Here is a 14,951-nt window from a genome sequence, read left to right on the forward strand (position 1 = left end):
ACATGTCAATGGCTGTGAACAAAGAGACACTTGTAAATAACTCATGAAAGAATAAACTTACGTTGAAACCAAGCGCACCGTTGTTTTTCTTGTGACATTACCAATAAGTTTGATGTGTCACATGGCCCTCTTCCTATTGAAAAAACAAAAGTTGTATCCAAGATGGCCGACTTCTAAATGGCCACCATGGTCACCACCCATCTTAAGGAGTTTGCCCCCTCACATATACTAATGTGCCACAAACAGGACTTTAATATCACCAACCATTCCCATGTTATTACGGTGTACCGTATAAATGGCCCACCCTGTACATACATTCAGCAACCACTTTATCAGTTACACTTTACTCCAGTGCTCGCCACAATAATCCATATTTCTAATTAGCCTTTCTCATCAGCACCAATTCAATTTAATTCGATTTTATTTATATAGCGCCAAATCACAACATAGGCGCTTCATATTGTACAGTAGATCCTACAATAATAGATACTGAGAAAAACCCAACAATCATATGGCCCCCTATGAGCAAGCACTTGGGCGACAGTGGGAAGGAAAAACTCCCTTTTAACAGGAAGAAACCTCCAGCAGAACCAGGCTCAGGGAGGAGCAGTCATCTGCTGCGACCGCTTGGGGTGAGAGAAGGAAAACAGAATAAAAGACATGCTGTGGAACAGAGCCCAAGATTAATAGCAGGTACAATTCAATACAGAGAGGTCTATTAACACATAGTGAGTGAGAAAGGTGACTGGAAAGGAAAAACTCATCATGGTAATCCCCCAGCAGCCTACAGGGAGTGCAGAATTATTAGGCAAGTTGTATTTTTGAGAAATAATTTTATTATTGAACAACAACCATGTTCTCAATGAACCCAAAAAACTCATTAATATCAAAGCTGAATGTTTTTGGAAGTAGTTTTTAGTTTGTTTTTAGTTTTAGCTATTTTAGGGGGATATCTGTGTGTGCAGGTGACTATTACTGTGCATAATTATTAGGCAACTTAACAAAAAACAAATATATACCCATTTCAATTATTTATTTTTACCAGTGAAACCAATATAACATCTCCACATTCACAAATATACATTTCTGACATTCAAAAACAAAACAAAAACAAATCAGCGACCAATATAGCCACCTTTCTTTGCAAGGACACACTGTAAAACCTAATAAGTTCACAGAACTCAAAAATTGTTGTGTAACAGATTACACAATTTTTTAGTGATGTTTTTAAAAGTTTTAAGTTTAACTAAAAATTATAGTTGCAGTTGCCTTAAATTACCTCAATGTTAACTCATAAATGTTGATATTCCTCAACTTATAATTAGGGAGTAATAAACTCAAAATGTTCAATATTTTTCAACTTAATTAAAAAAATAATTAATTAATGACGCTGGCCAAATCTTCCCCGCATCAAGGTAAATTCAAGATGGCTGACACAGCTTTCCTGAAGGAGCGACAAGACTCCACCCACCAGAACGTCACTAATATATGCTTCTTAAACTTTTTGAGCGTTCCAAAAAAATTAGCTAAAAAATATTGAGCCCTGTTGAATTAAAGCTGCATAAAAGCCAACAGAGCTCAATACTTTATAGTTTGCTCAACTACAAAACGACATTTGAGTGTTATGAGCTTATTAGTTATGAGCTAGAACAACTGTTAGGGATTACAGTGCACTCAAAAGCCTGCCATCCATGGATTCTGTCAGTGTTTTGATCTGTTCACCATCAACATTGCGTGCAGCAGCAACCACAGCCTCCCAGACACTGTTCAGAGAGGTGTACTGTTTTCCCTCCTTGTAAATCTCACATTTGATGATGGACCACAGGTTCTCAATGGGGTTCAGATCAGGTGAACAAGGTGGCCATGTCATTAGTTTTTCTTCTTTTATACCCTTTCTTGCCAGCCACGCTGTGGAGTACTTGGACGCGTGTGATGGAGCATTGTCCTGCATGAAAATCATGTTTTTCTTGAAGGATGCAGACTTCTTCCTGTACCACTGCTTGAAGAAGGTGTCTTCCAGAAACTGGCAGTAGGACTGGGAGTTGAGCTTGACTCCATCCTCAACCCGAAAAGGCCCCACAAGCTCATCTTTGATGATACCAGCCCAAACCAGTACTCCACCTCCACCTTGCTGGCGTCTGAGTCGGACTGGAGCTCTCTGCCCTTTACCAATCCAGCCACGGGCCCATCAAGACTCACTCTCATTTCATCAATCCATAAAACCTTAGAAAAACCAGTCTTGAGATATTTCTTGACCCAGTCTTGACGTTTCAGCTTGTGTGTCTTGTTCAGTGGTGGTCGTCTTTCAGCCTTTCTTACCTTGGCCATGTCTCTGAGTATTGCACACCTTGTGCTTTTGGGCACTCCAGTGATGTTGCAGCTCTGAAATATGGCCAAACTGGTGGCAAGTGGCATCTTGGCAGCTGCACGCTTGACTTTTCTCAGTTCATGGGCAGTTATTTTGCGCCTTGGTTTTTCCACACGCTTCTTGCGACCCTGTTGACTATTTTGAATGAAACGCTTGATTGTTCGATGATCACGCTTCAGAAGCTTTGCAATTTTGAGACTGCTGCATCCCTCTGCAAGATATCTCACTATTTTTGACTTTTCTGAGCCTGCCAAGTCCTTCTTTTGACCCATTTTGCCAAAGGAAAGGACGTTGCCTAATAATTATGCACACCTGATATAGGGTGTTGATGTCATTAGACCACACCCCTTCTCATTACAGAGATGCACATCACCTAATATGCTTAATTGGTAGTAGGCTTTCGAGCCTATACAGCTTGGAGTAAGACAACATGCATGAAGAGGATGATGTGGACAAAATACTCATTTGCCTAATAATTCTGCACTCCCTGTATAACTATTGCAGGGTAACTAAGGGAGGATTCAGGGTCACCTGATCCAGCCCTAACTATATGCAAAAAGGAAAGTTTTAAGCCTAATTTTAAAAGTAGAGATAGTCAAAGCATTTAGGCATGTCGATATAATCAAGGTGGTGCCTGCTGGAGGTCAAACCGAGGATCAAAAAATGAAAAAAAGATGAGTAAATGTGGCATAATTGTTGATGTCAAACCAGTGGATCTGAGTATTTCAGAGACATACTGATGTACTGAGATTTTTCTGCACAAACATCTCCAGAGTTTATGGAGTGGTCTGAAATGAGAAAATTATTCAGTGTGCTGTAGTTTTCTGGGTTGAAATCCTTTGTTGATGTCAGAGGAGAATGGCTAGACTACTTCAAGCTGATAGGAAGGCAACAGAACCCAAAATAACCACTTATTACAAACAAACAACTAAGATCATGAAACTGAAGCTATATTTTGCACAAAAAGTGTCAGACGGATTCGTGCTGTGGTTACAATGACGCAGACGCTGTACCAGTCTGAAGGGTGAAGAGACAGTTAAACATAAAAGTGAATCTCTTGATTTACCGGTCGATCTCTGTCCCCACCCTAACCTATGGTCACAAAGTTTAGGTAGTGACCAAAAGAATGAGATCATGGATACAAGCAGCGGAAATAAGCTTTCTCTGAAGGATGGCTGGTTTCTTTCTCCCTTAGAGATAGGGTGAGGAGTTCAGCCATCCAGGAGGGGCTGAGAGTAGAGCTGCTACTTCTCCACATCGAAAGGAGCCAGTTGAGGTGGTTCAAGCATCTGATAATGATGCATCCCACGCACATTCTGTGTTAGGTGTTTGTGGAAGCAGGTTTCTTTTCTGTTGTGTTAATCACATCAGGGATGTAAGTCCTTAGGTGACGGCCAAGCAGAAAACGAGGTAATAATTCTCTCTGCAAGGGAGAAGGTATAGCCCCCCCCCCCCTCCCCAAGAGGGGCCAACATGTAAGAGTTTGTGGAATGTTCTTTGTCTCTGTCTCTGTGTATAAGATGTAAGGGCGGTGGCCACAATTCAGAGATGGTCCTAGTGTTTCACTGGGATGCTCTCTCCTGGACAAGCTGGAGGAGTTGGTTGGTGAGAGGGAGGTCTGGGGTTCTCTCTTTAGGCTGCTGCCCCTGCCAGCCACCGATAAGTGGAAGAAGATGGATGGATTGATGCAAAACTGTTCACGAAGTGAAAGATATCGAGCTACATTCCAAGTCATACTAAACTTTTTTTTTATCCCTTTTGAAGGCAATTTGATCCATAGTGTAGTGATTTATATGTTTAACTGTCAAGCAAACAATCCCTGGTTCAAGCTTGAGAGAAAACGTAAATCCTTTGAGGGTTATGTCATGAAGGGTGTCTAGTGTAAAAATCTGCCGAATCAACTCTATAATGAATGGTTAATGTGGGTAATGTAGTTAAGAGTAGCTTTTTTTTTTTTTTTCTTTCAAAATTTCTAGACTACACCTAATACCACTAGGTAGCAATAATGTACCAATGGGCAATAGGCCCTGCACTTTGAGTGGTCTGTCCACAGTGTTTCCAAATGGGACCCAAAGGGACAAGTTCGGAAGACAGACAGACATGTCTGTCTTCATGCATGTGCTAATATTGGTCAATTTTGTCAGCAATTCTTAGCCTTGTTCTGTTTTCTATAGCAGTGTGTTTGCAACAGATAATCCAATTCAACTAGGCAGATGTAATCCCTGCTAGAGAGAATGTGTGATTCTCATACGCTGCATTACTGGGACTATTTTTTAACCTTGGTTGTTCCATTTACTCTTATATTATAAGGGATATGGGTTACAGCCATTCCTCTAACACCATTTGCATATAATGTTGTTTTTTGCACAGTCAAAGGAGCATTCAAGAAACATTTCACTGTGTGTTGTGCTCGTATGACTATGCATGTGATAAATAAAGAATTTTCTGGGATGCTTAGGACTCATATTGCACTGCTGAAAATAGTTTATTTTGATGCATATGCTGTTTTTTTTTTTGCAAATTTGCATTATAATATTTATTTTCGTTTTTGCTGCAGTATATAAAAATTGGTGTATTTCAGAAATAATAATATGAAGACACTTAAAATAAATTTCCTGTGGTGGGAAACTATTTTGTGCAACTTTTTTGTATTTACAGTTTTGAGGGATAAGCCTCTTAAATTTCTCTAACTAGAAATATATGTTAAAAAAAAACAATTTTAATTCTTTTTGTAGTTTATTGCACTTTGTTGCAATTTATGTAAGTACTATGCACTTAATGCAGACATATTATTAAAATTTGGGCTATAATGGTTGTACTGATGTATATCAACTTGAAATGCTCCCAAAAATGGCTCCACAACATGTAAAAATATAATATGAGCTCTGGCGAACTTGGTTCTATGGTAAGCCCAGGTTAGGCCTGGAAGTATCCCCACAGTAGCAGCTAGGTGCAGTTTAGGACATAATGGCTTCCGGGTAGCTATGCTATGGGGACGTGAAAGGGATTGCTCGTTGTGGCATTTGACTGTATGGCGCACTTTGTTATATTTTCGCTTGGGTGATACTTTTATTTATTCACATCATGTAAAATGTAATAAATAAATTATAAAATACAAAAACCAACTATTTGCATTTCAACTCCTAACTATTTAAATTTCAGCTTTTTCCTTTTAAACAAATTTAAAGTGAAACAACACAAAACACTGCAAACCACAACACAATAAAATATAAATTAAAATATGCAAAGCAAAAAGATGCACATTCTCTGTCATATGGGCTTGCATGAATAAAGTTTCTGAGTCCTTTATCATCTGCAACTGAAAATAGTTGTGGATGATTACTGGCATAAGTAATTTGAATGCTAGTGTTCGTGGAATTGAAGTGGTCAAAAATGCTTTTTTTCCCCTCTGTAATTAATGCAGTAGATTACCACATGGGCCCATTTCCTGATTTAAAGCAGTTTACTGGAGCAGGGTTCATAGTCTTTTTATAGTATGTTGGCCTCACAGGAGTTATGCTTGAATATCTGCAATGTGATAATAAGTTTAACAGCATTTCTAAACCAGGGGTAAAACAGGGCATAGATCAAAGGGTTTATACAAGAGTTAAAATAAAAGATAAAGATCACAAAAGATGTAGCTGGATCATTGACAGCATTTTTATCAGTGAGAGAGTAGCAATAAAATGGACAGTAGCATGACAGAAACACAACTACAAGAACCCCCAGAGTCCTGGCTGCTTTCAGCTCAGATTTGTTTGTTTGATTCAATGAACGCTGAAGTGTGACAGCCGTAACATGAGAGCGCATGGCACGAGCCTGAGACACAGCCACCACAAATACTCTTGTATACAGAACTATGATGACAGAAACTGGAAGAATAAAAAATAAAATAAGGTCAACCATTCCAGCAAAATCACTGATGACAAGCACACACTCACCATAACAGGAATTATACCTGCCTGGTTCAATCAGCATTTCTTGCGTATAAAGACTGCAGTAGAAAGTTGAATAAAACCAACACAGACAAACACTGAGTTTGACTCTTGCCACAGTAATTCTCGTGGAGTAATGCAGAGGGTCACAAATAGCCACATAACGGTCAATTGATATAAGAACTATGTTCCCTATTGAAGCACAGGTAATGTTTACAGTCAGAAAAAAATAAACAGAACACATAAGATCACCAAGTACCCAGCACGTCATGCTTCTAAGGATTTCTGCTGGCATCAGCAAGAGACCCATGAGAAAGTCTGAGACAGCAAGAGAGAGCAGGAGGATGTTGCTGGGTGTGTGAAGCTTCCTGAAATAGAACAAAAAAGAATATATTAGTAATTTTAAAATGTAAAAAGGTCCATTATTAAGACTGTAAGACAAAGACATTAAGGTGTATAAAAATTAAATATTGTGGTTTAAATTGACCAAGAATGTGCCAAATTAATTTCAATTTAGATAATAAATCATGGTGTTAAACTTTTTAAATGAAGATACAGTTTAAGTTTTAGAAACATTATATGTGCCTGAAGTAGGAGACTGAGATGATCACGAGAAGGTTTAGAGCAGCAGTGAGCAGAGAGATGCAGGACAGGACAATGTTCAGGAGCACAGCTTTGGACCAGCGAAGCGTCGGCTTCCTGCAGGAGCTGTTGAGGAGTTGTGGAAAACAGAGCTCAGCTCCTTTCTGTATCTCCATCATCAGACAACTACAACCTCTGCAGCTCTCTGACCTGATCTCATTATTATACAGCAGATTTATCTCTGCGTCTGATCTGTCTCCTCCTCTCATTCATGCTCTGTAGAATTCGCTCCTATTTCTCTCTGCACAACCTCTTGGACTGTCATACACCTAATTTATTTTGTTCAACCTCTCTTTCCTTTGCTCTGCTGTGCCTCTTTTTCTCTCTCCCAGTCCTCTCTCCTGTTATTTCTGTCTTTCTCTCATGTGGGCAATTTTGATTTCTTTGCATTTGCTTCACCTGTGGAGTTCCTGCTCCACTCCAATTTCACTTCACCTATTGTATTCTCAAATGCAACTTTCACTTGGTGAACATAATTTGTTCTTACAATAAACTATTAGTAAACTGGCTGAAGGGAGCAATCAAAGTGAAGAAGGGGACCTATCAGGGTTAGTCTGTGGACCTCATCCCTAATATCCAATCTCTAATATTCCTCTAATATCTCTAGTAGTTGGTGCATTGTCCCAATTGCCATCTCCATCTGAGAGAGCACAGACCTTCCTCTTTTCTGGTGGCTGCCACATGAGCTCTGAGCACACTAGCACAAAATAAGGACACCGAGATTCACAGTAAAACTTACAAAAATGATACAGAAAGAAGAGTTAGCACTCACTGCAGATACTAAAAATTATTTTATGCATGTATACTGCTAAAACAGTGTGTTCAAATGTAATTACTATTAACTAGTTCTGATTCTCTCTGCATTTTTGGTCGTAGAAAATCAGGGCTTAGAGAGAGTGTCATTTCTAAAATGTCCTCTTGTGAGATCGGTGAGCAAATTATTTTACCTGTTCATTATTTATTTTCACTTTTTATGAGTTCACTGTGAGTAAAATATTTCTAACATTTACTGAAGAAATAGTTTACAATGTTTTGTAGAAAGCTATACTTTATTTTGCTTAAAAGAAAACTTGAGGCAATGTCCTGCAGTGGTATTTTTTATTCAGAATGTGATTGAAATTGTAAATATTTAAATTATTGAGAGAAGACTGAAGAAGCATTTAAAAAGAGTGTTACATATTTTGGTATTTTATTTTCAATTGTAAGCATGGTTAATGTTACAAGCAGTAATTTTTTATTTGCTAACAAATTGTGAAGTGTTAATTTTTACAAACTCAGTATGTCCTATGACACTGTCGTTGACAGGTCAGGTTTTTTGTTAAATGCGTTAGATTGGATCTGATATTGATGATGAGCCAATCCTGTTGATGGACCAGTTGATTTTTTCCCGTGCTCCAAAACAGAGTGTGGTAGGCCAGCTGCAACAGAAATCTCACGCCATTTTGAACTTGCTGTCCCCTTTCAAACACACACACACACACACACATTCCCCTAGACTTTTGGACATTTTACTTGAAACCTTTAAGGACTTTTACAGACTCCACACATCTCTGCACACAGGAAGTAGACTTGGTGTAGGCAAGTTGGACCTGTTCCTCCAATTTAAGGTTTTACTCCAATCAGCTAACAAGGTCTATGCTATGTCAAATTAATGTTGCTATTTATTTTCTTTGAGAATCAACCCGTGTCTGAACTTTGGAAAAAACGGGGCATATACACAGATTTTTTCAATAAGTAAGGAGCAAGCCGAATATGGTTTTGAGCATAGGGGTCTATGGCAGTGGTTCCCAAACTTTTTTTGCTGCGCCCCCCTTTGTTTTACAAGAAAAATGTTCACGCACCCGCGTGCACACGCACACATCCTCCAACCACAAACACCTATATTTTGCTCCATTGCAGTTTATTTCACACCTCAAACATTTAGTAAACAATTAAGCAAATACAAGTAATCTGCAATAAATTACAGGTAGCAATGAAATAAACTACTAACTCTTTTACGCTACGTCCACACCTACACGGGTATTTGTGAAAACGCAGCTGTTTCGTCCACACGTAAACGGCGTTTCGAATCACCGAAAACTGAGATTTTTTTAAAACTCCTTTTTTGCGTTTAGTGTGGACGAGAAATACAGAGTTCGTCACGCAATGTCAAAGGTATGTGCCTTTTTTCACGTCACGCTGTGCGCCACGTTATTGTTTATATGGAATAAATTGCAGAATGGCAGATAGAGACAAAATGTTAATCTGACTATCTGCAGGTTTTACACGCTTACATACACGCGCAGTTAATGTCCCTCCATTTAGAAAGGCAGAGGCGTCACGATGTGATTATTTTACGTGTAGTTGTTGTGGTATGTATTTGTCTGTTTTTGGTTTGGTACTTGTTTTGTTTAAAAGGTGTAAAACCTGTAGAGAGGGAGGGCTGAATAAAAGTGAAAAAGTAGTATCAAAGTAGTATAGAATTAGTCCATTTACTGTTAATAAATAAAACAAGTACAATAAATAAATTCATTGAGTAAGAACTTAAGGAAAAAAATTGAGGACAGGATAAAAAAAATTAATTGATTGATCAACAAAGAGTAGTGATAAAGCATAAAGAAATACTGGCAATTCAAAAAAAGATTAAGCAACGAAAGAAAGAAATTGAAAATAATTGGAAGAATAATAAAATAACAGATGATGTTGAAATAAGTAATAACAAATTAAAAACAGTAAATGAATACACGAGCAACAAAATAATTAAGGTATAATTATATAGGAAGAGTGAAATATAAAAGAAAAATTACAATGGCTACTACCACCCCTGCAACATTCAATGAAGAAGAACTAGCAGCTCCCAGCAATATGAGACACCTCAAGGACTTTGTAAATGCCAAATGTTGGAAAGAGAAACGGAGAAGAAAAAAAGGGCAAAATCGTAAAAATGCTTCGATGATGTCTGGATGGCGTGGGAAAAAGGATTTCTCACTACACATCCAGGAGCACCACTCCCAACTAATGATACAATACAAGCCCTGCATCAAAAAGCAAAAGAGAATTATGATAAGGCACGTGCAGCATGGGAAGAGGGAGTAAGAAAGGCTTTGGGTTCAAAGAAAGTGGACATGGATAAAAAAAAAAGAGATCTTCTGGTCACAATAACAACAATGTGTCAAATGATGGTTAACAGGAAGAGGCATAATCATTTAACACAAAGTCATAGTGTTAAAGAAATTGAAACTGGACCAACTGTTGTACAGACCACACCCATGGTTTCACTTCTACATCCCTTCCTATTAATGAACCCTTTTTTTTTTTTGCCTGTCCCGTTTGGCTCTTCTGCCATCAGAATTAATGTCTAAAGGCAAAGAAAGATGCCCAACGGATTTACTTTACCAAATTGACCATCCCAGCCTTGCCGTAATGGTCAATTTGATTCACCTTTTATTGTTTATTTTATTTTCACTTGTTAAATACGGGACAGACTTGACTGGGGAAAAGAAAGGGGAGAAAGAAAGAGGGAAAGAAAAACAGCAGGGAAGAGGGACGGGGATAAAGGGAAAAACAACAGCGCACAGTGTGCTTTGAGGTAGGAGCCAAAAAGGGTGTAGTTTGTGTGTGTGAGCACCCGTGTGTACACCTGTGAGCATGAGCACGCTTGTATTTAAAAGGTTCCTACATGTAATGATCTGTTAGAGGGTGTGGGGAGCCACTGCCCCGTCCTCCAGGGCATGAAGCAGGTATGGAGGAGATCAAAACTCCAGACATCCAGAGGCCCTCAGAACACAAGAAACCAAGGAAGACCAACAGAGGGGCAGCCACGCCACTGTCCCAGAAAGAGCTGAGGAGAGTCCCAGATGAGGGATCACTCAGTAGCTGCGGAGCAGAAGCCAGGAGGGGGGGCTGCCCGTGAGCTCCGCCGGCAGCCAGCTGTGCCCTCGGAGGGGGGGAAACTGCACCCAAGCCAGGTAGTGTTACCCTTTTCTCTGGGGTGGAGAGAAGCAGACTGCCCTGACTCGGCAGCAGCAGGGAGGCCCCACATTCCAGACCCTGATCGGGCGGCCATCTCCTCCTCCTAGCCCCCCCACTCCGACAGGCTGCAGAGAACGGGGGTGTGTAAAGACTCCAAAGCTTCTTCTGCCCGCTCATATGTAGTGTTGATGCATGTGTGTTCTAAGGTGCATTTAAAACCTAGGAGGACATGGAGCTACCTGCCAGAGAGCAGCAGGTAAGCGCATAGCCTGTCCTGATAGCCCTCAGTGTCTACGTGTATTTAAAATTGAGAGGTGGGCAATGACGCAGGGGTGAAAGGAAGGAAGGGAGGGGCAAGTGACCCCTCCCTGGGGCCAGCTCCCCTGCTGACCCCAGTAGGCATCTCCATACTCTGCAACCCGCCAGGGAAAGGGGGCCCAGGCCCATCCGGACCGGGGCACAGTTCGGCGGCGCTGCCTGGCCCCACAGAGCCCAGGACTTAGCCCACACGACCCCACCACAGAGAAAACTCCACCCACCCCGCCATCCACTCATCTTCCAGACTACACAAGACAATAGACGCCCAGGCTGAGATCTTCCTCCACCTCTGATCATTTATAAAGTGTTGCTCATATATAACTTGTTCATGGTAAAATGTACAAAGTCTAAATAAGTGATTCAAGTATTTAGAAGCACATTTATATATATATAATGATTAAGATATAAGTGCATTGTTTGAGTGTGTTAATGGAGGTTTTATTAATACTTATTTCATATTGTAATTCATAGTTAATTCAGGCACTTACTAGTTGTTAAGTATTTTGTTTGACCTCATGTAAATGGAGTGTCGTACCATTATAAAGCATTAATGAAAATGAAAGTAGCTTAAGACTCTAGCAAGTCTCAACTATCCTTACAACAGAAAAATTATGTACATATAGATATTTATTGCCAGATGCAAACGTAACCCACCTGAGGTTTACAGAATACTAAGTTTAAAAGTGAGGTTTGAAAGAAGACTGCAATGCTAATGCATCAAAAAACAGCATAACTGTAAGGCTAGTTAGCCACGTTAGCTCAGCTCAGCTCAGCTAAATTAGGGGAGGCAAACTTTGCAGGGCATGTTTAATGGTGTGCTATCAGTTTCTACTTTTAACTATATTTTAGTAACAGTTCCTTCATGGAAATTCTTTACTTTTTCTCAAGGAAGTTTACATATTTGTCAACTTCATTATCTTGAAAGTTCATTAAAAACAGCAGTTAAAGCTAGAAAAAACATTTTTATTAACTAGATAAAACAATCTACTTAAACAACCTACATACCTGCTTCTCTTCTATTGATGGATTTTTAGCATGATTGCCTTCTTTTTCCTCAAAACTGTTATGATATATTTAAAAGGTAACATTTACTGAGATGCTAATTAATATATTAGCCATATTCACAGGTGTGGAAATAGTTAGCTAACTTTTGATTTTTGAGAAAAAAAAATTTTGGTATTAAGCATATGATACAATTGTATCAGAGCTAGAAAAACAACACAGCTGTAAATCAATGTGTGTTTAAGAAACACAGCCAAAGTCAATGTCATTATTGGTTATAAAATAGAAAGTGGCTTAAGCTGAATGCTCTTCATGTTCAAGTTAACTTAAATGTTAACATTTAAACAAATTTTATCGTACTGAATTCATACACATCTCAATACATAGAAGACAGCATTTTTATATTTCCAGACTATGGACACATTCATTTACTGGATTTGAAATCTTTATATAGCAGATGTTAGTCAAGTCACTCCGCATTATCTCTGTAGTATGTTGATCTCACTGCTGTTAGCCTTTAATATCTGCAGAGTGATGATAAGTTTAACAGCATTTCTAAACCAGGAGTAAAACAGTGCATACATTAATGGGTTTAGGCAAGAGTTAAAATAATAAACAATGAGGATAGAAGATGCAGAAGAAGCAGCTGGATCATTGCCTGCAAGAAAAAAGTAGCAGTAAAATGGACAGTAGCACGCCAGAAACACAACTACAAGAATCCCAAGGTTCCTGGCTGCTTTCAGCTCAGATTTGTTTGCTTGATTCAGTGGCCGCTGAAGTGTGACAGCTGTAACATGAGAGCGCATGGCACGAGCCTGAGACACAACCACCACAAACACTCTCGTATACAGAACTACGATGATCGTAACTGGAACTATAAGAGATACAACAAAGTCAACAATTCCAATAATATCATCAACAACAAAAACACACTCTCCATAGCAGGAACCATACTGATAGGTTTGTAGCTTGAACCCATCTGCTGGAACGTTGAAGACAATATAATTACACTGCAAGCAAGACGCAAGTAGGCAAACTTCTTCATGGTACTCATGCACGGGAGAGAACCAGACAAACGCCGTTCCTTCGCTTGACCCCAGTAGCTCTCGTCCGTCCTCCCGTAACACTGTCCTTTTATTGAGGTTACATGAATATGCATAGGTTCATTAACATACGACGTCTACATACAAACAAAGAGTACCTTGCCTGTGTGTGTGTGTGTGTGTGTGTGTGTGTGTGTGTGTGTGTGTGTGTGTGTGTGTGTGTGTGTGTGTGTGTGTGTGTGTGTGTGTGTGTTTCTGATCAAAGGGTTAAACATCCTTGGTCAGGAAGAGGGTAGCCTCCCCCTCACCCTAGATGGTTCATCCTAGATAACACGGTGAGGAAGTCCTGCAGTTCATCTAAACAAAGAGCACTTAGACTAGAACAGATGTAGCTACGTTAATCCTACCATAAAACAATAAGACACGGTATGACCTCTCATGCTCCCAAAGTGCTGTCTAATACACACAAAGTTTGCAGACTATCAAGGATCAAAACCTCTACCAATCTACAACTAATTACAAAACTCTAAGCATATATAAGTAAATATTTCTAAGCATAAATGACAATCAACAATACAAATCTAACACATACCTGCCTGGGTTTATCAGGGCATGCTTTGTATAGATGATGTTGTACAAAATAGCATAAAGCCAGCACAGAAAAACACTGAGTTTGACTCTCGGCACAGTGATTCTGGTGGGGTAATGCAGAGGGTCACAAATAGCCACATAGCGGTCAACTGATACGAGAATAATCATTTCAAATGAAGCATTGATAAGAATGCAGCCCAGATAAGTATAAAGTGAACACATGAGATCACCAAATACCCAGCAGGCCGTGTTTTTGAAGATTTCTACCGGCATCAACAAAAAACAGACAAAAAAGTCAGAGACAGCCAGAGAGAGGATGATGATGTTACTGGGAGTGTGGAGCTGCCTGCAGGGAGACAGAAAATTATAAATTACACATTAATCATGTCAAAATATCTTCAATGAAGATGTTCTATTAGAGGCATGGTGCAATTAAGGAAATAAAACCTATACAGTCATGATGAAGTACACACAGGACATTCATCTTGACATAATTCATTAATTACTTAACTAATTTACTAACTAATTACTAAACTTGATTTTCTAAAAGTTGAACTTTAGTTTCATCTGAGAGGTTAATCTCTGCCTGAAGTGGGAGACTGAGATGATGATGAACAGATTAAGAGCAGCAGTGATCAGAGAGATGGACGAAAGCCCAACGTTCAGGAGCACCGTTTTGGACCAGTGAAGTGTCGGCTTCCTGCAGGAACTGTTCAGTAGCTCTGGAAAACAGAGCTCTGCCTCTGGATGCATCTGGATCTCCATCATCAGGTTCCTGCAGCAGTCTAATCAGAATTTTCTGTCATACAACAAATTTATCTCCTTCTACCATACCTCCCATCTACTGTTGTGCTCCCTGGAGAATGATATCCTCCCTCTTTTTGTGCACACAACCTCTTGTACTTTTCACTTTTGATTTCTCCGTCTCCCATCCAAACATATCTATCACAATTAAAACCAGAAGATTTACATTTTAATGGCCAAAACTACAAACTTGGGCCTAAAAACAGTCATCTACAAATCAGCCATCCAATTGTCTCTGTTCTCCTTTTACAATCAGTATGTAAGAGTTAAGATGAATATTTTATGCAGCACCTAATC

General features: G+C 39.4%; 2 protein-coding genes across 2 annotated transcripts; both read right to left on the reverse strand.

Moving 5' to 3' along the window:
• Positions 1–5,857: 5,857 nt before the first annotated feature.
• Positions 5,858–7,064, reverse strand: LOC146650672 (trace amine-associated receptor 13c-like). The gene is made up of 2 exons (XM_085384336.1): positions 6,889–7,064; positions 5,858–6,671 (listed from the first exon to the last, which is right to left on the reverse strand). Exons 1-2 carry the CDS (start codon positions 7,062–7,064, stop codon positions 5,858–5,860), a joined length of 990 nt encoding a protein of 329 aa, XP_085240462.1.
• A 5,631-nt stretch (positions 7,065–12,695) lies between these two features.
• LOC146650673 (trace amine-associated receptor 13c-like) lies at positions 12,696–14,603 on the reverse strand. The gene is made up of 3 exons (XM_085384488.1): positions 14,437–14,603; positions 13,848–14,196; positions 12,696–13,169 (listed from the first exon to the last, which is right to left on the reverse strand). Exons 1-3 carry the CDS (start codon positions 14,601–14,603, stop codon positions 12,696–12,698), a joined length of 990 nt encoding a protein of 329 aa, XP_085240614.1.
• Between the last annotated feature and the right edge of the window lie 348 nt (positions 14,604–14,951).

The sequence above is a fragment of the Rhamphochromis longiceps genome, linkage group LG16 (genome assembly GCF_057381845.1).
Source record: "Rhamphochromis longiceps isolate RC_006_pf linkage group LG16, R_longiceps_female_GT1.1, whole genome shotgun sequence".
NCBI lineage: Eukaryota > Metazoa > Chordata > Actinopteri > Cichliformes > Cichlidae > Rhamphochromis > Rhamphochromis longiceps.